Consider the following 24,772-nt stretch of genomic DNA (forward strand, 5'->3'; position numbering starts at 1 on the left):
ATCCACTTCAATTATACATATATTGTTTTTACTTTTCTGGCCACCCTACCAATGAGCCATAATATCGTTTGCTTATTTTAGTTTTGTAAAGACAAATTACAAAAAATTGAATTAAATTGGAAACTTTTCTTACCTGCTGCCAGGTCAACCAAGGGAAGTCCTTGGCCCAGATGACGGTCAGGGTTATGTGAGTGGCCGCCAGGAGGAAGCTGAACACGGCAGCGACGTACGTCCGTAGGGGCAGCATTGCGTAAGCAATGAAGGTCACAAAAACGATCTGGAAAAGGTCAACGACGAGATATGTGCGTTAAAAAAGGCGGATTCACATTTTATCAAAACTGCCGGGACATTTTTTTTTAAATGAAACACCGAAATGTAAACCCTGGAAAATACGCGCGGCACTTGATATTAATAAAACTCTGGCGTTTAATTTAAAAATTCCCTTGTTGGAACGTGTGTTACGCGAAACGAGATTTTTTTGCACTCTTCAGCAGCTCTCTTAAAAATTCAAAGATTCGCGTAAAAATCCACCCTTGCCAAAAGCAACCCCTTGAAGCGAAAAATAAAATTTGAGAGCTGCCAGCACCATCAAAAACGAGTTTTTTTTCACTGGGAGGCGGGAGCAATTATTTTTATTGCCGCACCTGTGCCTCCATCGCGAAATTGCGCGTGCCGGTAATATGCATAGAGATGAGATTCGGCTCCCTTGAGAGTGTGCGTCGATGTCGTCGTTTGACTCACCTGCCAAACGCCCTCGGCGGCCACGCGCCTCGTCTCGAACTGCAGCGCGTAGTCGGCGGTGCCCGCGACGGCCGCTGTCGCCGGCGGCCCCAGGGGCAACGCTACCCCGCAAAACGTGGAGCAAAGGAAGAGGATGACATAGCAGGCCCACAGCAGGTGAGAGTCGTGCATCAGCCGCGTGTGCAGCAGAAGCAGCAGCGCCGTGAACAGCAGCCCGTGCGCCACGTGGTACACGGCCTAAAGGAACAATTTGCATAAATGTTTTTTATAAAGAGGAATTATCATAATCTTAGATGCTATAAATCGCATTTACATTATTTAAGCAACGAATTAAGAATACAACTGTTTTATTCGGGTCCCAGTTACACCGCTGAGCGGATAACATGGGGCCCGAGTGGCCGCAAAGGAGTTTGGGCCCTATGTGGCCATCCTTTCGCCTGTCTTTTCATTGAAACGTCAGACATTTGTCCCTAAAGCCAATGGAAAGGAGCGAAAACCAGCTAGTGGCGAGTCACCCAGCCAGTTGAGGCTATTTGACCATTTCAAATCACTATATTAACCAGCTTTGCCATTTATAACATTGGGCAATCAGAATTAGATCTCCGAAATGCTCAAATGTCTCCCATTGCCTTGACACTGTGAACTGTAACTATGCGAGCCGACGGGCTGGTAATTAAAAATGAATTAATTAAAAAAGAAAGTGTTCGCACCTGCAAAGTGGCGCCGTGCGCGTAGGTGAAGCCGAGGGCGGCGAGAACGATGGCGAGCACGGCGAACAAGCCGACGACGGCTGTGACGGACGAGTGCTGCAGTTTGTACACATAGCGCTGGTAGAGACTCTCGAGCTCATCGTTCTCGAAGCGGTGCCTGTTGAGGAAGCGGACCAGCGCCCTGAAAGGGTGTCGCGACGACGCCGGGGGCATCGCCTTCACGCTGTGGTCCATCGCTCCTAGCTTGACCACTACTCCCTAAATAAATACATAAAATATTCCTTTCAGGTAAAAAATTTATTTAAAGGCATTTTGAATTTTGAAACATGACGCAGTAAACTCTAATTCATTTTAATAAAAATTAGAGGTAGAAGTGGAATAATTTTTTTAATTAAATTTAACAAACTCTACTCACTCACATTTGTCGAATATTCATAGCTAACTGCGTCGGCAGCACTCGCTGACGAAGGGGCGGCAACGCATCGATTCTGCGCCTTCCATCAATCTGCAATCAAAATCGCACAAGACGTGAGAAAAAGCGTGTTTAATTAAAGCTAGGAAGTGATGAAAGAAGCACAAATTAACCCTCTCATTTGGGAGATGGTCTTCATTAAATTCTCTGATGTGGCGACAAGTTTTTTCCCCAAACACCGGGACGCAGCTTCATTACGCAAATGAGGAATGTCTGTGCTCTATCGGAAACCCAGCCAGTATCACCCGAGAGCGCTTGAATTAATGAGAGGCTGCAAGGACCTAACCGGCTGGTTGCATAATACCAGCCTTAATCTTGTATAATTATTCATTATTTAGGCAAATTACAGAATGAATTAAATTTGGCCTCTGTTCATTTAAAATTAACACTATAGCTAAATATTTAACAACAGTGGCGAAATGAACCTGCTACACTGTAAAGAAAATAGCTCCGAGCACTCTGCTTTTTTGCTACTTTTGGTTTAATTTTGCTCATGCAGGTTAACTCCCGTAATGAAAGTGTCTGGCGCTAATGCATATCCAAGCCAAGTGGAATCTGCGTCCAGCCACTCTTTATTTGAAAAAGTAATTACAAAGAGCAGCCAAGCATTTTTTTGTAAATGTGGTGGCGCGCTTCACATGTATACCCGGACACACAGAACAGTGCGCTCACTTTGTCAGGAGAGAGCAAAATTTGGCGTCCGCCAAATCCCGGAACGCTGTCATCAGCAGCTCTGATGAAATAAAATAATCGAGTAAAAAACCACGGCATCGCTGTTTTTCCACAGCACGCGCCGAAATATTGCAAAGCGTAGAGCTCGCGAAATAATGAGATGAAAATGTGGAGGGCTAGCCCGGCTGGTCGATTCGAGTTTGGTCGAATATTTGGGTTAAAATATCATTTGAATCTCATTGCGTCAGCTGAGGAATTCGTTATCTACATATGACAACTGTGACGCATGCAAAAAGGTCGATTTCGTTATTTTAATTATGAAAACGTTTTATCTAATCAAGAGTATTATGCGGTCTGTTTTTAGTTTAATGTAAACATTTCCCCCCGTATGATTTGATCTTAATAATTTATCATGTTGTATAAGGAAATAATAACAGGCGAAGGGATGTGAATTTAAGACGATCAGCAATTTTTTCTGACGTGAGCTTCCAATTGTTCCAGGAAATTTAAATAAGCACTTATCGAGCAATTTTCTACCACTTCAGAAAATCATCTGAAACTGCAAAAACAGAGTATAAGCATCTAAATCGGCTACAAACCTGTACAAGATTTTGGGTTGTGTTGTGAGAGATAAATTTTTTAACATTAAAAAAGATACACAACTTACAAGCAAAATATTTTACGCGAGAGTTGTGCCATAAACTAAAAACTTTGCTCAGTGACTAGTCTGGAGTTTGTCGTATACATATTTACAAAAAAAAACTCTTAACTTCACTTCACAGATCCAATAAATGAAGAAAATCAGCAGAAACAGAATATTAAAAATTGCGCAGTAAATATAAAGTTTAAGAACCGTCAATTGAAAGTACAAAAACAATCCCTTCTCGTCACATCCATTTCTTTATTTCTGTTAACGATTTTTCCACTGATTGGAGCCGAGTGCAAACTTTTGTCCCAGGGACTGCCGCAATTATTGCCCTTGCCTCTTCAGCGAGAAATCATCTCTGCCATCGGAAATAGAAAAAGTTTCTTTTTTTAAAACAAAAATCAATTTGCCGAGGAATAAAAGTGGAATTTTTTACTGCGAGCGGGATAATTACTTTATTCCCTGGACGGCCGCTGCTCGGCTCCTCCCTTGTTAATCTCGAGAAAAGATAATAGGATTTGGCTCATTTTTCTCTCCGGCAGCGCAAATCCGGATTATTCGTCTTGGCGACAAAACAGCGGCCTCTACTGTAGCAACACAGCCCAATTTGCCGTCGGACCAGCATCTGCAAATAACACCACCCGGCATTTGTGTTTTTGCTCTTTTTCGAAGAGACAACGGTTTTGTACCCATAGTGCCGGCGACGCATTTGCATCGCCGGTGGTCAAGCTGGGCTGATAACGATCTCTTTCAGCCTTCTCGCCGCACGTTTCAACTGCGAAATTAGACTCGTTTTGTTTGCTTGTTTGTTTTGCGTGTGCTCACAGAGGGGAACGGTGTACCAGACTGCGGACGAGCGAGTTCAGTGTTAAAGAGCTTTGGCTCTGTCAATTTACGAGAAGCACCCAATTGGAAATTTAGTTCACTAGATGGAGATACAGATGATTGTAACAATTTAACGTCGTTTCATAAGGGAACCACGCCATTTGACCAAAAAATTGTTTGCTTACAACTACATGATAGTTTCCTTGTCTCCCCGTTATGAGTGGTCAGCGAGTTATACTCTGTCGAAATACGATATATTTGCGGAGGAACGTGGACGTTCTAAAAGGTCGGCGGTGGCATACGTTATTTTTGGTCAACGAGAACTTCTCTGTCTTCTCCCACGCTGAATTAGATCGCTTTTTGATTCAGAGGGAAGAAAACTTATGTATTTAAACATCATCCGGTTGGAAGAAAACTTACAAATTTTTGGATCAATTGATGCGCTTCCCTTTTTTTCGTTTATTTTGCACTAAATACTAGAAAGCGAATTTATAATCAATATTCACCAACAATTATATATTCCGTTTGTATTATTAACCAATTCCATGGAATAATGATACAAGGAAATAAAGCTAAGAGAATGAAATGGGAGCCACATTTCAGGGATACTTAGTAATGGTCCAAAACGATATTCGATTTAACGTCGGTTTAGCTGGCGAGACGTCTGCCCGCGGGGAAAGTGAATCAAGCAGCAAATTTTCCAGCTCTTCAGACCAGCCAGACGCGAGTAAAATTTATATAAGAAAATCTTTTTAAGGAGCATCATCATATTTCTGGCTTGCCTTGGAGTCAGCCGATTCTCAATTCATTAGCGACATCATCCAATTACTCGCGCGAGGCAACAACACACATCTTACGTTTGGTTCAACGAACGAGTCCCTCAAGACCAGATTATGGTCTTTTTAAATAAGTTAAATCAGCTGGCGGCTAGTTTTCATTTCACTTTGCGTGCACTCGGGCATGACCGTGTGGATTGTGTGGAAAATGCGATCAGATTGCTGCCGGCCGCGGCCAGCGCTTAATTAAAATCTCTCAGGGTGACGCCGATAATCGGATATAATTGATTAGCTGCTCTCGCCGCTCTGAATGCGAATCTCGATTAATTTATTCTCGACCTCGGTGAATCAGCGTAATTAAAATTAGCCTTGTCCGTCGTGATTCGAAATCTTCGCAACTGTCAGAAGAAACAGCTGCCAGATTTTTTTACGGCTCTTTGATATAGATTTGTTTCACGCGACATCTGACGCGTCCCTTTGTTGCCGGGCCATGCATAATGAATCACTAGTGCAGAAACACGCCCATTCCGAGAAAGCCTATTTTCGAAACGACTACTCATAAAGCGCAAATGATCTTGGCGTGCGACTAAATAGATCCACCGTTGATGCAGGCAAGCAGATTCGTAATAAAAAAAATCCGGCATAATATATATCCACGGTTTTCTGTCGAAAAACTGACAAAATTCAAAATTTTAGTAAACTTGTTTTTTTCTTTCCATGGACGAAAGAGAATTAAAACTCCATGAAACGGTACAAAAATTCTTGTTAAACGTGCATGAAGGACACGAGGTGTATTTCAACAATCATAATTTTAGAAATCCTGAAAATCAGATGACTTTTAGCACTTTTGGAAATGGCCTCTGCGTTAGGAAAAATATAAGCACTGGACAAAGAGTATGACCATGTTGTGACGTCATCAGTACTCAGGATGCGTACATTTTTAGTGATTGGATTTTCTTGTATTGACCATGCTTTTAAAACAAAAAATCAGAAAGGAATGACAGTCAGAGAGTGAACATCAGCTGATAAAACTTTGATGACGTCACAATACGGCCACTCTCTCTTTGTCCTGTCGCAGCGCTTGACGGCTAAGACTGCAGACGATTTAAAAAATCCCAACGGCGAACTTCGATTTTCATAAGTTTTTGCTTCTTTTATATCATAAATTCAATTTTTTCGGCATCCACGTCCATTAACTTTTTATTTCAGCCACTTAGTCTCAGAAAATCTTTGAGATCCGATTTCGAAAGCAATATTTTTAGCGGCAACCGCTATTCCGGGCGCGAAGGCTGCAGCGGCTGGAAATAGCAGCGCGAAATGCGCTCGTCTCGCGATGTGGATCGATCGCACGGTGAAATTTGCAATCGTTGCAATCAACGTCGGCGTAATAAATTCCGAAGGGCTGAACACCTCATCGACAGACGCGTAAGTGCTGGAGCGGTCGTTTGGACCTGGTTCAAGAATTCGGTACCAAGAGGTACGGCTAATTAACCCGACAGCCAGCAAGTAAACACTCATTTCCTCTGCCTCTGCCCTTTGCAGCCAAACCAGAAATCGAGGGATAGTGCCAATCCATCGTTCGGCGGAACCGTGCGAAACCATAAAACAGACAAAAATATTCAATTTGCTCTGACAATGAGAGCTGGGTCAATGAGTACAGATGTATAACGCCCACTAAAGTAGCCCTCCAGCCTTCTTTCCTCTCGTGAGGCTGGTGTCAAAGCGATACACGCGCGGAAATAATAATTTGCCTCCATCCGTGTGACCGTCTTTTTTTTTTGCCGATTTTATGCGCATCATCTTCAATTGCGCTGGTTCTTCTAATTATTTTCATACTTGTAAGAGATGCCGTTTAATTTGAAATTGAATTCTAATTTCGGAAATATATCCAACATTATTTTGCTAAGAAATTATGAAGGACATGTCGAAAATAAAATTATTTTATAAATGTATTGCTAACAATTCTGAAAATCAGATTTCCGTTGGAATTCATGGAATCGGTCTCCGCGTTAACAACCAAGCGCTGAACAGATAGAGTGGCCATATTGCGTTGGCATTATATTTAGGGTTCAGGATGGCAAAGATACGTTAATTTTACAGCGATTGTTAATTTTCTTTTGTAGTTCACAATTGGGGTATATGTATTTTGGTGATTTTGATTTTTTTTTAATTTTAGTAATTGTCAAGAAGGATACTAGTTTGGAAGTTCGAAGAATGTTTTCACAATAAAAAAATTTGACCGTCTCAAAAAAACTGCAGAAAATTTCCGGATATACCTCTAGACAGTCTTTTTTTTTAATTTTCCGCCCTTTTGTCAAACCCCCTGATCAAGAGAAGACAATTTGAAATAAAATCCCCTGATTCGTCAACTGAACGAATTTTGTGTGGCACCCATCTCTGAAGTAAGAAAATCTGCGCTCTCGCAGGAAATGAGACGATATTCTGGTCCTTGCTGACGGCCGATTGTTTTCCCTCGGATAAGTTTCCCAGCACTAATGATGCGGGCATCGATGCGCATCAATCGCGAGTGAGATTCGAATGTTTTTAGTTCAGCGAGCCGTTCGTCTTCTTCGCTGCGCCCAGATTGACCTGATGTGAAAGGAAGTTGGGCTGACCGTTTGTTTCTGCTTTTTATTGGCATTGAAGCCGAAGCCTTTTTTACTGGCCGCCGACTAATGGGATTTCGGTCGGAGAAAAGAATCCGCGTCGCATGTCGATAATAATTTATTGTTGTACGGCAGAAAATTGCTCAAACCGTGCAAAGGTTAGGATTTTCGTTTCCTCTAACAAAATGAATACAAAATATTCTGTTTGAACTTTTAATTCTTTAAGTACTACCAAGACTATAACCTTTTGATTTACAACAATAGAGGGAAAAAATTCAAACAAAGTAAAAAAATTGGCGTTATCTGTTTTATTTTAATAACAAAAAATTTGCAAATGAAATACATTTATTTTAAAAAATATATTGAACAACAAAATGTTTTTTATATTTTCAATATAAAACCGCCTTGCATATTGATAAGGCTTTTAGAATTAAACCCAACAGGAAAACTCTGTTTTTGCAGCTTTTGGTCGACCGCTTTGCGGACCTCTCTCGGTTTCTGTGCTTGAATTTCGCAGCCGTTGAAACATTTGCTGCTGGGGCTGCTGGAAATTAAATGTGAAATATGTGTAATTCCCTCGCGGAACGTGCCTTTGAGCTTTTCGTGCGTGAGGCTTCGCAGTCACACAGGCCGTGTTTATTTTTCATGCTCCTTTTTCTTCAAAAACTCTGCCAGTCAATCCGGCAGCGCACTGAATGCAAATTGCGCCAGCCCTCTATGTTTCGGTACAGAGAGCACATCTCTCCTCTAACCCGTTTGGTCGGATCTATTTGTGAAGTTGCCCACTCGGGCAATAAACCGACTGCGGCGGTAAATTCGCTTGGAAAATGCGGACAGCGTGTTTCGCATGTTCTATTACGCTGGCTGCATTTGTTTAGACTCTTCAGCGGAAATAACACAGAACTGCACTTTTACGAGCACTTTTTCAAAGCCTCAGTTAATCTCCCCTTTTGTGCCATGTGCTTCATTGCAGAGTGGGGCATGTTTTACTACACAGAACGGAAAATACAGATTCAAATAGCCTGAATATTGTTTTAAGCCGTTTTGCGAGCGCTGTTAATATCACCAAAGCTTTTCAGCGTTTCTTTGTAAGGCGAATTTACAATTAAAAGCCACACTGGTATTATCCTTCATGTATTTTTTCTGAGAGATAGAAATGAATAAGTGAAACAGAGAATTAAAAAATAGTTTCTATAGGATGATTTTTTTAAGTCGCACTCGAAATTAATTTTTGACACTGATAATCGTATCCTGAGGGTCAAATGTTTCTTGGTTCAGACGAAAAACCACCACATTTTCGCCCATTTTCGGTACGTCGTGTCGAATTGTCGACTGGATGATTCGGCTTCCCCCTCAGGAATCTATTATGAAAATATGAAATTCTGGAGCTTTATTATACCTTTAAGATACAAGACTTTGGTTGTAAGCTCTTATTTAATGGGAGCACTGGCCGATAATTCGTCTATATTGGCTGGTTTTTGACGTTCAAAAATAAAAATCTTTCAATCATCCTCTGATCCCAGCAGCCAGCAGCGCTGTATGCGCTAATTGAATTAATCTGGCCCCAGTCTCTGTAGCGGAAAAGATTAATGGCTGCTCCTAAACACCACGAGTTTGCATCCTATCTCTCAAATAATCTTAATTGCCCTCTCTAAAATGCGCAGATTTTGATCAAAGATTCGCCTCTTCCAATAAATACACTCGGCAAGAGGCGTCTTCTTATCTGGTTTAGCGGGTTTAATTGCTTCGTCTGCGAGCAGCACGGCTTGATACAATTTTTCTCAACACATGATGAAAGCACTTTAGAAGTTTTTTACTAGCCTGATAGACCGATATTTAAAAGCCCCAGTCAGTTAGGCAGTGTTTTCTTTTCAGGACTGGATTTTTTGATAAAAAAAGTTCTCCCCCACGCATGCACATACAATCGTCGTTGCCACGCGTGCGGATCTTCTTATCTCTGGCAACCCTCGGCCCGTAAAAAGCGGCGAGGACGACTTCTGGCGGAACAGCACCCATCAGCACGCACGCTGCCAGGGGATGAGGGTAAACATCTCGCCACTGCTCGCTGTGATATGCGGAGACTCGTTAATTTGCGAGTGGAAGAGTTGCACGCATTCCACGACTGACTGATTGCGCAATTTGCGCAAAATGATGTTTACCACTCGGAGAAAATGCGTTTCTTAGACCAGTGCAGAACGTTTTCATCTCAGGAAATTTTGCTTAAGTTGCACTATTGCGAGTGAAGAAGTCTGCAACGAAATGCGAAGATTCCCCCGCAGAATTGCAAATAAAAAGAGAGTGCTGGTTTTTATTCAAGTTTTTAAGACAAAATTGTTTATATTTCATGATTTTACCTTTTTGCTTAAGCTTACTGGAGGTGGTTTTGTGCAGGTGAAAATTTTTGGGTAAATGTTTGGCAGAAGAGAAGGTTTGCACGATTGCCCAACAGTTTTTTACAAATAAGAAAGTAAAACCAACCAGTAATGTCTAGTTTTATTCCTTGCAATTCGTAAATAATAAGATTGATTTGTTGCCATTTTTGAGAAAGAGTTTTGGAAATAAATTCACCACTGTCCAATTTTCATTCAAGTCAAGTTTCTATTTCAAGCATGCCAACAGAGAGTATAAATGGAGATTTTCACCGCAATTCGTACCTGTTTTTCATATCCCTACTAAATATGCAAGCGCACCGGAATTAATCACCGACGCTGGCAAGTTTCGAGTGGAGAGCAATTTATAATGAAAACTAAGCGAATCCTTCCTTGGAGCACCTGCAATGCAGTCGGCAACCAAAATAAATTTACATGCGGCTCGGCTGGGCGCAGAGTAAATATGTAAAAGTGGAAATAAATTCGCCTTTCGGGAGTGTGTACTTTTTGTTACAAGTAGTGCAGCAGCAGGTGGACGCGAGAGGGGGAGAAACGAGCAGGGTTGCTTATTTATTTGCCACCATTGCATTTGAAATTCAAAGGGTGCCGGCGGATACGAGTGTGCGGCCCGTCCGCCAACACAAACACTTGGCAAACGATTGCTGAAATTGAGTTTCTCGCAGTTGGGGCAATCTGCTGAATGGAAGCATCGCTGGAAACGTTGAATCCAAACCAACACGAAATATTGCGTGGATATTTTAGTATTTATTGTCTTTGTATGAAATTTTTAAAAGAGACTGGCACCGCAAAAATTCAGGAACATCCGTTTTGAGTGCTGTTTTTCTTCTGAAACACGTGATTCCTCGCTTTAAAACCGAGTCAAATCGAGAATAATCGAATTCAGACACAAAAACATAAATTTTTTAATGTGGATAATCCAAAAACAATGGAATTGAAAAACGAAAGCACAAATGGAAAAAAATATTACCCATTGCTATTTTCCTCGAAGTGCTATGAAATATTAAAATATATGTTTCACTGAAAATTTAGTTCTTGTTCATGCGAAGCAAAAATAAATAACTATGCTCCCCGTAAAATTTATTTATTTTGATAAGTTTATCAAATTTTTTTTTGTAATTTACGAAGCCAAATACTGTATAAATATTGTATGTTTAATTCATCAAAGATGAATAAATATAAGTTCAAACACAAACGTTGCTGAATCATGATTCACAGTTGTGTTTCCACGGCAGTAAAATATGAAGATGCAATTTTTTACAAACACGTAAGCTAAAATTAAATGCGTGGGTGATGTCATCGGCTATTGTTGCTCGTGACTCGTTTTTATTTTTTCTCCTCTCGTCCACTACACATGCGTTTCTAACTCAAGGGAGTAAGCAACAAATTCGACACGCAAGCTGCGCTCATTGAAACAAAGAGTTATTTACGCGTCTCGGCTGGGTTTTTTGCACGTGTCTGCCGAGAAGAGCTCTTTCCGAGAAGCGGACCAATTTATAAAATCGAACAAAAGCAAGCCGATCGCAAAACATTCGAACACGATTCGCCGCGCACTGAATGCAAAGCTCCCCATTAATCCGATCGGACACTTTGCGCGGCTAATAGAATTTCACCGAGCCAAGTAATCGAATTAAGACACGGACAAAGTTTTTCGTCTCGCGGGACTTCCTTGCCGAAAATATAATTAAGAAATTAATCTCGGGTTGCGGGTGCGGAGGCTGCCAACGTCTCAATTTGTCACCGAGCACGTGCCTATAAAAATTATTTACTTTCGTGGGCAGGGTTTGCAAGGACGGCCTTTTCACGAAAAATGAACGCTTTTTGCCTGATGAAATAGATATTTCATGTAATTTTCCATGTTAGAGAAAATAATCTTTTTATCCATTTCTGGACATAAAAATGACTCATTTATGTGCTGTTTAAAAATTGTCAGAAGATATTTCATTATAATATTTAATTCCTCTGAAATTATGGCAACCTCACGTGCTTCTGGATTCATTGGTATCTAACAAGAATTACAAATTTTCAATTTTTACATGAGAAAAACAAATTTTTGTTGACTTTCCGCTCTTTTGCCAAACCCTGCTCGCGAGAGGCAAAATCATAGCAGCAGCACCGTCGCGGAGGCGTGTTTATTTATTCGCAGATTACACCTTCTCGCAAACATACACGGGCAAAACATGAAAGAGGACGCGCGGCGGCTCCTTTAACCAATTTCCTTTTGCTTCTGCTGTGCACTTAGTGCGCCGAGCTGTGCATATTGCTGATAGAGAGAGCAGACTCGCTGCTACTTTATCTCTTCGCACACTTGCCGGTGCACATTGTCGGCATGCTAATTTTATTGCTTTGAATGAAAGGAAGGAAACGGCCCGGCGCGTGTAATTATGCCTCACGTGCATTAATATGCAGACGCGAAGATCACTGTTTCGCAGGAATTCGGCTGACGTCGATGAATTTTTGCTTCCACTGGCGAAATTTAAACCGTTTATTTTCTCTAATATCGTTCTAAACAAGGAAAATCCTAATTGAAAAGGAATTCCTACCTTTTCTTGAGATTTGAATGATTAATGATTAAAATTTAAAGAGGACCTCGCTCCGAATATTGTAAATAATTCAAACGTTTAGCAAAAACTCCAAAATTTTGCATGATTAAATTTATACCGTCTATTATTTGCTCCTATAAACCAAGTAATAATAGAAGCAGAATTTTACACTGACATTTTTCAAGTTGCTGAAAATTATTTTAGTTTCATTTTATTTTCTAATCAGTTCAAATTTTTCGGGAAAAACTTAAAGCAAATGCAAGTTTACAATTTCTAAATAAATGTAGATTATAATAAACAAAACCCTTTCACTTTCGTCTGGCTCCACGAATTCAATTGTTTGCCGATTCAAAGCACTATTTCGTGCGCATATACTGGCAAGGTTGAACGACCCGCCGACACCAGAGGTTGCAGACATCATTCTGTTCAATTAGATTCTGCTTTGTTTGTCTGCGCGAGTTTTATCGTGAGTCTAATTACACTCCACGGACAGAGTTAAGTAATAATAATGCAGCGCGTGGGCATAACGCTGCGATGATGCAGCCAGCCAGCCGACCAAGCAGCACTGCGAGCGACGTGCGCTTTGCATGTCGTCCGTTTTTAATCCGCTGGCTAATTCACTCGTCGTTGCAAATTTATTATTTCGATTCCCACGCAGCACACAGACAGATATGGTATAGTTGGCATAACAAATTTCGGTTAATTTTCCTGCGCTGCTGGCCTCATTTGAAGGGTTGGGATTTTTCGACGAAAACACAACTCTTTTAAACGGTATTTAGCTGTATTTAGACGGGGGTTTTAATCAGTTTCATAACCAATTTAGACGATTTTTACCATTGTTGCTTTTCATAAAAGAGAGACAAATTGTATCATGGAATTGTGAGACGAATAGACACAGGTCGATTTAGACAGGTTTTCACTATTAGACAGTTTTGAATATGGCTGAAAAATTGCAGAATTAGTACTCTTTTGGTGTCTCTTAATTAATCAAATGCTCGGAAAAATATTTTGTCGTTTTAAAATCCTAACCCTACCGATTAGCATTTTGTCAAGAGCAGAAATGTAAAAAAAAGTTGGAGCTGGAACAAAGTTTGTTTTCGTTAATTTTTGTGCTGCCACTCGCAGAATGGGAACAATTTTCCGGCCACCTTTTCGATTCCGCTCGAGAGCACTTATACAGCTCCATAATTTATATGGAAAGTGCCGTGTGCCACGTCGGCATGCGTACTTTCCCAAAGCCGGGTTCATTAAAAAAGTCGCAAACGGCTGCCGTCCAAATAATTTATTTATGCAATTTGCGTGCGTGTCGCAGACCGAGGGAGCAGTGCAACCGACTTAAACTCACTCTTTGATAAATTATGCTCCTGCAGGCCGCTGAGCCGAACACAGACTCTCTCTCTCTCTCTCTCTCTCTCTCTCTCTCTCTCTCTCTCTCAAAGTTGGCTCGTTTCTCATCGGCGTGATTAGGCCATTGTTTGCCCCCGTCAGCAGAGGAAGAGCTTGCTTCCCGTCCGATTGAGACGTCGTCTCGCCTCCCGATGCCGGCCAAAAAGCTTTCGTCGGAGTGTCTGCAGTGAATTGGCTTCCAACTGAGCGCATGTGGGGCCCGCGTGCCGCGTGACCGTGGCGAATATTTAGGGCTGTGGGCTTAGAACGGTTTTGTTGTGCGAAATACATTTTCAGTGCAATATAATATTTTTTCAGTACATTTAAACACAATTCAAACGTAATCAAGGATTTGTTTTTAGGATATTTCGCATATTTGCCATATTTGCAAGAGGTTTATTTTCTTATAAATAATTTCTAAAGTGTTGAATCAAGAACAGAATAGATACACTTGTTTTCGACTCTTTACAACATTTTGAAAATTGGATTTTTTGCTAGCTAATAGGATAAAATTACATATTTTTCATAAAAAATAAATGATCGATATTTCATAATAAATAGGACTACCACCCTCTCTCAGGAAAACGAGACATAAATTTGTAATTTAGCAAAATCTTCGTAAAGTAAAAAAAAAACTTATTTTTGTCTGGAATAATAGACAAAAATTATTTATTGGCTGAAAAACTCCACCTGCGTTTTGAAAATTGGAAATATTTTCTGGCACGTGCAAATAATTTGATATTTTTGCACGGATTTTCAACCGATAGTTGGTTTTAGTGCCAGAAAATATTTAAAAAGTAGTTTCTAACAATTTTATTTTTGGTGTGTGAGAGGGTACTCACTCTAAACGGGCTATTATTTTAGCAAGAAAAAGCTACCAATCCAAATAAAAACATCAACCCTCAAAACCAAAATATTTATAGAAGATAATTTCTCAATTCTGCAAATTCAGTCAATTGGTTTTTGTAAAAATGCATTAATTTTTAGCAATCTGTCAATCAGTAGTTTAATCAAATTCCTAACTATCCAATTTCCGATTTACAAACAAGGATTACGTTACGTATCAAACACTGGGGTAAAATCTAATTTGAAAATTAATTGAAGCCAAAAATTAGCCCCGTATCAGGCACGACCCTTGATGTATTTGCATTTCTCTGCTCGGTATACACAGGGCGGGTTCCAGAATTAATTGGAAGCGGCATACAGTTCAATTAGAGTAATAACCCCTGCTCGGCGGGTACCAATTCCGCTTGCATTTGCAGCATCCGCGATGCTCACTCGTTTGGTCGATGGTCGGGTACGTGCAGCCAAATGTCAAGGTTCGAGCCCGGCGGCTGCGTCTTACCGAAGCTGCGAACCGATTAAATCGGTATGAGCGCACAAAGCCTTTGAATAAATACGGAAACACAGGTACGCAACGGACGGGTCGGTGTATCGATTGGCGACGGCTTATTTCGACAGCCCGGCGAATAATTGCACCCCTCGGTGTACTAAAGACGCCGGGCTTTGAGTCTGAGTCAAAGTGCCCCTGGATGGTGGTAATGCGCACTCGGCGTTGCCAACTGCACACCGTCACGAAATACGTCAATTCGATACTCTCAGAATCGCGACAAGATTCTACCTAAATGGAGGCTATTTCTAGTTCTTTGAAACGTTAATGTAATTGAAAAACCATATTTTTATCTGCTATTTTTTTAAATTGAAAATAGATCAGATAGTTTAGAGGGGAAAAACAATTTAAATTTAAGAATGAGGGAACAATTTTCTCTTGCAAACTTTACATTTTTGCCGATTTTAGACAGGAATTAGACGGTTTTGGCAGCGTTAGACGGTTTAAAACCATTTTAAGAGAGATTTAGATGCACGATTCATGCTGAATTAATTTTCCCGTGGCGATTGGAAGCTCAGACAAAAATAGCTGATCGTATAAAATCAAAGCCCTAATAATTCAAGAAACATAGGTTGGGCAAGCGAATCACTCGAAACTATGTGCTAAATCAGCAGAAACGTAAAAACCGTTACTTTAGTTTATCGTCTGAGCATGAACCTAGCAAAAAAAGCACCACAAGAACGCTGGAAGCCAATCAAAGAAGGGAGCTGTTCTCTGATTGGATATTTGACCTAGCACTAGTCTAAGACCGAGACAGCAGCGCCACAGCGACAGCGAGCGCAAGCGACATTAAACTAGCTGGTGTCTTGCATTGTTACTTCACTCGCTTGCGCTGGCTGTCACTGTGGCGCTGCTGTCTCGATCTTAGGCCAGCGCCAATTAGAGAACGGCTCCCTCCTCAGTTCTGTTGCCAATGTTCTTGTGGTGATTTTTGCCAGGCTCAGAGCTCAGACGAAAAACTGCTACAGTCGCGGTTTTTACACGTATCCGCCAGTTTCCCGTACGTCGCGTCGAATAGTCGATTAAGTGATTTCGCTGGCCAACCTAATTTTACCTTCGGGAATCAATCGGGACTCTCAAAAATAAAATTCCAGCGCTAAATCATTCTTGCTTTGAGTTCTTTTTGGCAAGTAAATAGTGAAAAAAAACCTGGTTGCACGTGGTGACAAAGATGAATACTTATTAACACGTTAGTGTATATCTCTCTCCACATCCATTAGCGGATAATGTGCGCGGCACAGTGTGGCTATTTGCGATGAGTGGCCTGCAAAAGGCGCCGGCGGAGCTCAAACACATTACTCTTGTTTCATTCGAGATGCGAAGTGCCACTGGCAACAGCAAACAAAGAATGCGTATATGAGAAAAGTTTTTCCATGCTTTCTCTTTGAGACGAAGAACGCTGTCTTTTCAAACGACACGCCATTCGTGTGTGCTCTGGTTCAACGTTCTCGAAATAAAAGCAGAGATTGGCATGCGATCCGCTCCACAATCAAACCTACATAAATTACTGAGTTGTATGTTGTATATGCAAATCAACTGCGACATAATCGAGTTCCTGCGCCGAAATTGTTGAGAGCTCGAAAATTCAATGAAGCGCGAATTTCGTTCGTTTCACAGCGGGATGTCGGCGCAACAAAATTAGTTTGGCAAAATTATTTGGCTCGGTCGCAAAATCCACACGCAGTGATCATTTTCGTTCGGGATGAAATTGGCTTTGTTTCCCTCTCTAATTAAATTCGGTGGTGGGGTTTTGTTTCCCAAAAATAATGTACCGAAAGCCAGCACATAATGATCTGCCCGCGAATAAAGTCGACATTTGCGTCATCACTTTGTAGCAGCGACGGAAGATACCTGTCAACCGACGTCGATGGCAAATTGCATTCTTTCCCTTGTCACTTGGCGAATTTTCACTTTAAAAAGTGAGTAAACAAAAAACGTCAGAGTCAATTTTCTGAAGGAAAGTCTCAAATTCAATTGAATTTAATAAATGACTACGCTACAGGTTAATTGGAAATTTTCATTTTTCGTGTATAGGTGAGAATAAAATTAACATTGAGAACACAAAACGACAACACGATTTTAAGCTTACATGACTTTGGCTACCAAATCTCTCCCTTTTGAAAATTTGATTTTATCAGTAAGGGATTCTAAAATATTCCAGACAAAGCCACTAAAAAACCTAATATAAAAACAACAAACAAATTAAAAAATTAAACAATGCAGAAGACGGCTTTAATAATTAAAAGCCAAATTTCTGACTTCAAAGCAAAAAGCCAAACTGTCTCATGGGGAACACAAACACTTCAAATAAATTCCTACCGTTTGAGGAAAGAGGGTCGGACCATTTTTTTATGTCCTCGTGATTGAGTGCCGGGAGAGGAATGTATATTGCTCGTCTCTACCTTATTTCTGTCTCTCGGCGGAAAAGGGAGTGAGTTTCCTCTCTCTTTTTCTCTCGTCGGCCACCAAACAAACTTTTAGCCCCTTGGAGGTAAAAATTAATCTCGGGGAGCGAAAGCAAACGCGTAAGGAGCAATGAGTTACGCGCGTGTAATTAGACGGAGCATCTGCAGTGGAATTAGCTTTTTGTCCGTCCGTCACTCGCTTGCAGCTATGCAGTGTGCGAGGCTGTTTGGCCCTTGCCTGCTGGCACATCTGCTATAGCATCGCGTTTTTAAAATGGAAAAGAGGCTTCTGACAGGGAAGACTAAGCGAAATTTTGTGGGAGGAACAGAGCCGCATTATTTGTATTTTGGCATTACGTTCATATTCCGGTTGCAAACAGCGCAAACTTTTCTTGATTTCGTGCCAAACGGCTAGAATAGAATCGAGTGTTATTGCAACTGCGTGGATGACAAAAATTTCCGTTTGCAGTTCCATTATAATGTGCCATGTTTGTTCAAATGTTGCTTGCGGAGATTTTGTTTCATTTGAACGATGACGAATGATGATGAGCATTCCATTGATTTAAAAATATAACCCTGATCAGAGAGAATCAATTTTTAGGACACAACTTTACGATTAAATGAAATAATTCTCAATAGGGAAAAAGCTTGAATTTTGACTGGCTTACAAATTTTCGTAGCAACTTCCACGCAGCGTTTGGAAAATCATTCAAAAGTATTTTTAAATATAATTCATATCATCCATTAAACTTTGCGCTGAAATTTCATTTTCAAAATCGGTGGAAATGTAAAAACCGTTACTTTCAACGTTTTTTGATGTGAACATCGCAAAAATTGTCATAATAGTGCCGCCGACCAACCAGAGAAGGGAGTGGTTCTCTGATTGGCGTTGACCAAAGATCAAGACAGCAGCGAAAGAGTGATTTGGCTAACTTGCCAAATAATATTGGTTTAAAAAATTGGGCATTTTTGTCGAATGCGTTTTTCTGCAGAGTCGACTGTAAAGGAAAACACTTTTTATTACAGAGCGAATAGGCATAAATAAGCAGCTTGGCATTTATGCGTATAAGAGAAAACGCTTGAAGGCGAACCAAGTGAATAAACTGCGAAGTAACTACCAAACAAAGAGGAAGGCGAATTCGAGGTGTTTCAGTTGGATGGATGTAGGCACGAATTTAGCATAAATTAGGCAGGCGCCTCGCGAGCAGATTATTAGATTAGATTCGCGGCTTAATTAATGCATCCACGCTGCTGCTGTCTGCATTTATGCCTCCTCGAATTCGACTCAGGGGTGTAAATGAAAAGCGACGATTGTTTCTTTATGCTAATGCCTTCAACTATATTATTACCGACGTGCTTGGATCGCATTTTGCGTGCGCAACAGTCGGATTTAGACGAATCGATTGCGGAGCGAAACTTTAATTAAGACCGAAGTCATGAATGGAATTTTAATGGTCGCTTTTGTGCGGGTGAAAAGGAAGAAACGTGCCTTTTGAAACAGACTTCTTTTTGCAACGAATTCAAAACCACCATCTCATCATTTTGCGGGCAAAAACTCGGCAGCACTAATTATCAAAACGTTCGCTCCCTCCGCAGACTTTTCTCCTCGGGCTGAAAAAGCATCCAGTTTGTCAAGTCGCTGCATTTTTATTAACGAGAGAGCAGAGCGAGAAAGCCGTGGATTTTGCTTTTTGCGCCCCCTCAGCCGAGCTTTTTGCACCCTCTCTCGCTCCGAGGATCTGCCTTTCGTCGAGTTTATTTCGAATGGCGTGCTACGTAAAATTTGAATCGCACTGCAGACACTATTTACACATGCATCAGCGTTAATTAGATCGCCGCCGCCACCGCCGTCAAGCGAATGTGTTCACTTTGAGCAAGCCGTTCTGGCAAGTCAAGTGTACATCATATTTCAGCCTCGAGTGCACCCTGCCGACGTTTCTTTTAAATTATTTTGTACGTTTTCGGACGTGACTCAAGTGTTCGGCATCACAAACAGAGCGGTTTGGGCAAAGTAAACACATGTACGAATATGTTTCGAAAGCAAAAATATGAAGTGAATATACTCCTAAAAAAATAAAAAATGGGAAAAAGGTTTCATGCATAAAACATAAAATTCAAGATGAGAAAAAATGCAAGAAAAATCTATGCTGAAAACACAAACGTACTATGAGTGGATTCTTTCAATTTTGGAATGCTATGGATATATTTTATAAATCCAAGTCTATTTCTTTGGTAATTTTGGCACTTAACGAACGCACAAACTGATTGAACTTATTTCTGAAATTAAAACTATGATGAAATATAAAGTAAATAACTTATAAGTGATAAATTATATTCTGCCATCCTTAATTTAATCTTTTTGCAAATCATCCTGCTAGACAATTTTTGTGAGGAGTATTTTAATATGCACGATTTTTGTTAATTCGCGTCCTGCATTGGCTTGATCTATGATGCTTAAAAACGAATATTTTATTTAAAAAAATCATAATTGTAATACAATTTTTGTATTCTAAGGATGTTCTTTTCAAGGAAAGTTTCATTTAATCAAAACCCGTTTGAAACTAGAAAAATACGAAGCCACAGTCTTCTCGTCGGTCAGGCGGTGGTCGTAACGCGACTCCTGGAGGCACAACGAAAAGATTGATAGACTCGTTTTCCCCAGCTGCAGAAAACGGATCTCATTCTCTCCCCCGGCAAGAAGCAGGAGCTTAGCTGGCAAGAAGTACAAGTGTATTTGCACGATTAGTGCAGAGAGCACGTCGCCGACCGCAGCAGCAGCAGCCGTCTTTTCTCTTTTCTTTTCGCACATGGCCAATCAATCAGCTGGGGCCCTCAGCGGACCGAGCCGGGTGCCGTCCGCCCAACCGAAAAATCGAGCAACTCGGCACCGGAATTAATCTAATTACGGCTTGCGTGGAGGGTGCGCCTCAATGGGTGGACATAAATATTGGATCATACGGCAATGACAGACACGCAAAAAGGTCAATCTCGGAATCTAATTGGCAGCTCGTGGGTTTAGCTTAATTAAATAAAGCGTGAGTGGGAAAATAGATTTTGCCGATTAATCACGGCGTCAATGTCAATCGAACGCCATTGAAGCAGAATTAAAAATCTGACTCTACATTTCAGCAAGAAATTACTTTGACGAGTCTTGCAATTTTTTAACAGCTGCCTTTACTTTTGACATTGACATGCTGGTGCTAAAAAAGGGGACGGATTTATCCAAGGAGAATAGCCAGCGCTGAAATTTTATTTTTGATATTGTCAATTGATTGCTGAGGGTGGAATTAGGATAGGCTACCGAATCACTCAATCAACAGTTTGACATCGACATCATGAGCCGAAAGACACTTGAAGTTGAAACCCGCGAAACGAAAAAAGAACGCCGGCGACTAATTAGAGACGGGAGTGGTTTTCTGATTGGCTTCTCTCATAGGCGTCAGCCTAATTGTAAGATCGAGACGCTAACGCCACAGTGATAGCCAGCGGAAGCTATCGCTCTGCCACTGTCATCGCTAAGTCCCGATCGCTAAGGGCCAATCTTCTGATTGTTCGCTGGCGTTCTTGTTGCTTGTGGCACTTTTTGCTAGGTTCAGAACAAAAACCGGTTAAGTAACGGTTTTTGAGTTATCACCGATTTTAATGTTACTAGAAATGCAGCGAAAAAATTTAAAGTACAAAAATATTGACAACTCATATTATTTGTCAGATTGTGCTTTCAGAGGCTGCAAAGGCATAATGTAAAACAATTCCCTATACACCAACACTGATGATTTTATTTTGCGTTTGATTCGCAAGCTGCTTGACCACATTGAGCACGCGTAAAAGCGTAAAAACAAGTTGTGCGCCGAATGTTTGCATAATAAGCCGATAATTCAAGTCGACACGCTTGAATCGAGCAGACAGATACTGCCGGCGCGACACACACCACTCGTCGATTTAATATACGTCGGGAGGGCCGAGAGTGGCAGATGTGCGTCTGCTGGAGAAGTCAAATATTGGTCCAACTGAATCCGTCGCCCGCCACTCGATCGAGTGCGAGCCTATTAGGCTGCGTTATTGCCAAAATAAATGCCGCTGAGCGTTTCGCCGGGATTAATCAATTTACGACTGGGCATGCGAGGAAGCCGTAATTCAAGCAAGTGTCGGCCGCACTTTTGGATTATAAAAGAGCAGTGTAGTGCAGTTAATATTTGGACTTTATGGCTCCAACGGCTGATTTATGGCGGCTGGCTCATTAAGCCACCCTTTCTCGGCTGCTGCAGAGACATCTCAGTAAAAAAGATAGATGACGGCACGATACAACACAGATCGTCCATTCGTCGCGACCGAAATAGATCATGATGCACCAAGGTTCACGCTTTTTTGGAGGTCAAGAACCAGCAGGGCGTGTTATCAATTGCTCCTATAAATTTTTCAAACTGCGTATATTCAAAATAAATCGGATTGATTTGATTATTTTGTTGTATTTCTTTTCAAAGATTCTGAAAAGTTATTTTTAACTTAATTCTTTACGTCTTTTAAAAGTAATGGAAGCTTTTCAAAATGCACAGGTTGCATACCGATTATTATGATTTATTTTGAAGACTGAATTGAGTACAGCTTTTAGGCAAAATAGTCAGTTTAAACGTTTTTAGGGCATCGTATTTATCATGAATCCCGCACTAATTACATTTTTAACCAGATTTTTGCAAATGATATAGACTTTGAATACACAAAAAACCTTATTAGAAAATAAAATAGATCTCAAAATATTTTTGAGAAGGAAAATTCAACCTAAAAATCTGACATTTGGAAACATTTTTTGCACTTTCGCATTTTTTGCAATTACTATTGCATGAATTTTCCGCAAATTTTGATGTGCTTTTTGCTTATGGCTTAAAATTACATGGTGCTTTCTGCTACCGTGACGATTGGTAGTTCTGAAAAAATATTTAACCGTCTCAAGTTCACAAAATAAATTTTATCGCAAAACACACGCAACGTTGGATAGATCTTCGATGAAAACAACTAAAATATTACAAAAATTTTTAAAACACTAAATTTACGAATAAATTCGGCAAAGAGTAGTTTTTTATTTTGCAATGCTCCCTGAACATATTGTAAGGATTAACGCTATTCTAATGAAGCATCCTGAGAGAATCATCTTCGGACACATTTTTTGAGTGGATCGGGAATATTTTTTCAAAGGCGACCCGGCCCGAGCATGTTACAGGGTATGCGCCAATATTTGCTCAGCGACGTGAGTTGTCGGGCGCGCAGCTGTTTGTGCTACACGGCCGGCTTTGCTGGATTTTATTTTCTATAAAGTGTTGGCCGAAGGAATTAGCACGCTTAAGTGAGCCGAAACGCAAACGAATAATTAATTCGCAGACAAGCGCGATGTGCGCACGAAAAGGCGCGTCCACGGAGCGATCTGACTGAGTTATTGTCGCGCGAATTTGGTGTCACGCGTGGGCGTCCGAGAACACATCCATCAGACCGGGCCGCCTTTCACTTTCATTGCACGCCATATGGACACGAATAATACGCAATGGCATCAAAAACCGCGGAGCCGCAAAATAGCAACAACTGCGTGCGAGAGTAAAAATTCGATATGACCCGAATCGCTATTCAAAATCGATTTGTTCGGTTCCCGGAATGATGAACATGCGTTAATATGCAGGACGCGTAGTGAGAGGGAAGAATCGAGTTTGGATGCCAAAAGTGAAATTGCAACACCCCTCAGTCACATAAGGGTTGCTATCTGCCTCTGTATGCGCGACCAGCCCAAAACACTTGTCTGAAAATGGCATGTCTCGGATATTTCTTCCGTCTACGCGTTCCATTTTGAAGACCGTGAGTTGGAATAATGCAGGAGACATCAAATATTTTTGGAAATTCACAAGGTTCAAAATTTCGATCGTCGATTTTTAAATTTACATTGTTAAGAAAATATTTCTTTAATTTCAGATTCACAAATAGCCCATTTGTAGGTTATAAAAATACTACAGAAACTTATTAGGAAAAAAATAGGACATATCATCCGCTTTTGCTCTACGATTAGTACAATTTAAAACTTTCTAATCCCAGGATAAACATTTAAGGATAATTGTAAACTTTTTTCAGTATGTCATAAATGACCCACCGATCGATTTACCTTAATAAAATCATATCAAATCGAAATATTTTTCCATCATATTCCCATCAAGAAAGTCTACATAAAAAATTTCACCGCAAAACTAAATCCCTCTGTCTTTGTTAGTGTAAAATCCAGTGCTCAGCCGGACGTAACAAATTTTTTCCAATCTCTTTGTGTATTTTATTTTGGCTCGCCTTTCCTGCTTCGTTGAAATTTCACTCATTCGAGTGTGTTCAGTATTTCTCTTTCCTCCACAATATTGGCCGAAGCGCTTAGAAACATAATCAAAGCAGGCATCATCCGCAGAGATGAAACAAATTCTCCGAGTCTGCGGCTGCGAGAGAGAAATAAAAAACGAGATAGATCCTAATGGGCTGTGCGAGCGAGCGGGCGGGCGGGCGAGATTTCTCTGAATCAAAATAAGCATCACCTCTCTCACCGCAGCCCGTAGGCCTGTTGAGATAATAATAATTTCCCATCGAACGCGCGCGTGGGCGTGCGCTCGTGCTGTAGAAGGACGGCAAGACGCACACAAAATGCGAAGAAAGAATTCTGCTTCGACGCTTTTTCAACTATTGGCTGCACTTGCGGAAATGTCTTTTCTTCACAATTTCTCATTTATACAAAACGCGAGCGCCCTTTCCAAATTCATTTTCCTCTAGAGGGGATTGATACGGAATAAATATTGAATTGAATTTGAATTGTAAGCTACAATTAGCAGAGGTTGATCAAATTTTTCTTTTAAATAATGATCTCTACAAAATGAAATCAGGACCGAGTAACAATTGAACTTCTCGAAACATTTAATGGTTTTGTCTTTATTTCTTCGTTTGATTTCGATTCCTGTCATCGCGTCCTATCCAACGTGTGAATTATGAACTAAATTTTCCTTCATGCAAAATAGAATATTGTAGAGCACTTAAAGTAAAATCAAATTGCTCTACAAATACGAGAGAAAGTCGATTAATATCATCGGCAACCATTTCCTGTATAATCTTATCTCTTTTGATGCTCATGTTTGTTAATTTGCAGATAAGCTCGGAATTAATTGTTTAATTAATTGCTTCTATTATTGCATGTCACTGGACGGCA

General features: G+C 40.7%; 1 protein-coding gene across 12 annotated transcripts in view; it reads right to left on the reverse strand.

Annotated features, from left to right (window-relative positions):
• The window catches only part of rut (rutabaga), a 93,314-nt gene that overhangs the window by 42,763 nt on the left and 25,779 nt on the right, over positions 1–24,772 (reverse strand). For 10 of the 12 annotated variants that reach the window (XM_065483935.1, XM_065483938.1, XM_065483933.1 and 7 more), the window contains 4 exons: positions 1,867–1,956; positions 1,452–1,709; positions 742–978; positions 134–277 (listed from right to left, as the gene is read on the reverse strand). In XM_065483935.1, coding sequence (XP_065340007.1) covers positions 134–277; positions 742–978; positions 1,452–1,685 — 615 coding nt within the window. In that variant the 5' untranslated portion in view covers positions 1,686–1,709; positions 1,867–1,956. The remainder of the gene's footprint in view (positions 1–133; positions 278–741; positions 979–1,451; positions 1,710–1,866; positions 1,957–24,772) is intronic. The other 2 variants (XM_065483927.1, XM_065483929.1) reach the window with 1 other exon arrangement.

The sequence above is a fragment of the Cloeon dipterum genome, chromosome 3 (assembly GCF_949628265.1).
Source record: "Cloeon dipterum chromosome 3, ieCloDipt1.1, whole genome shotgun sequence".
Taxonomy (NCBI): domain Eukaryota; kingdom Metazoa; phylum Arthropoda; class Insecta; order Ephemeroptera; family Baetidae; genus Cloeon; species Cloeon dipterum.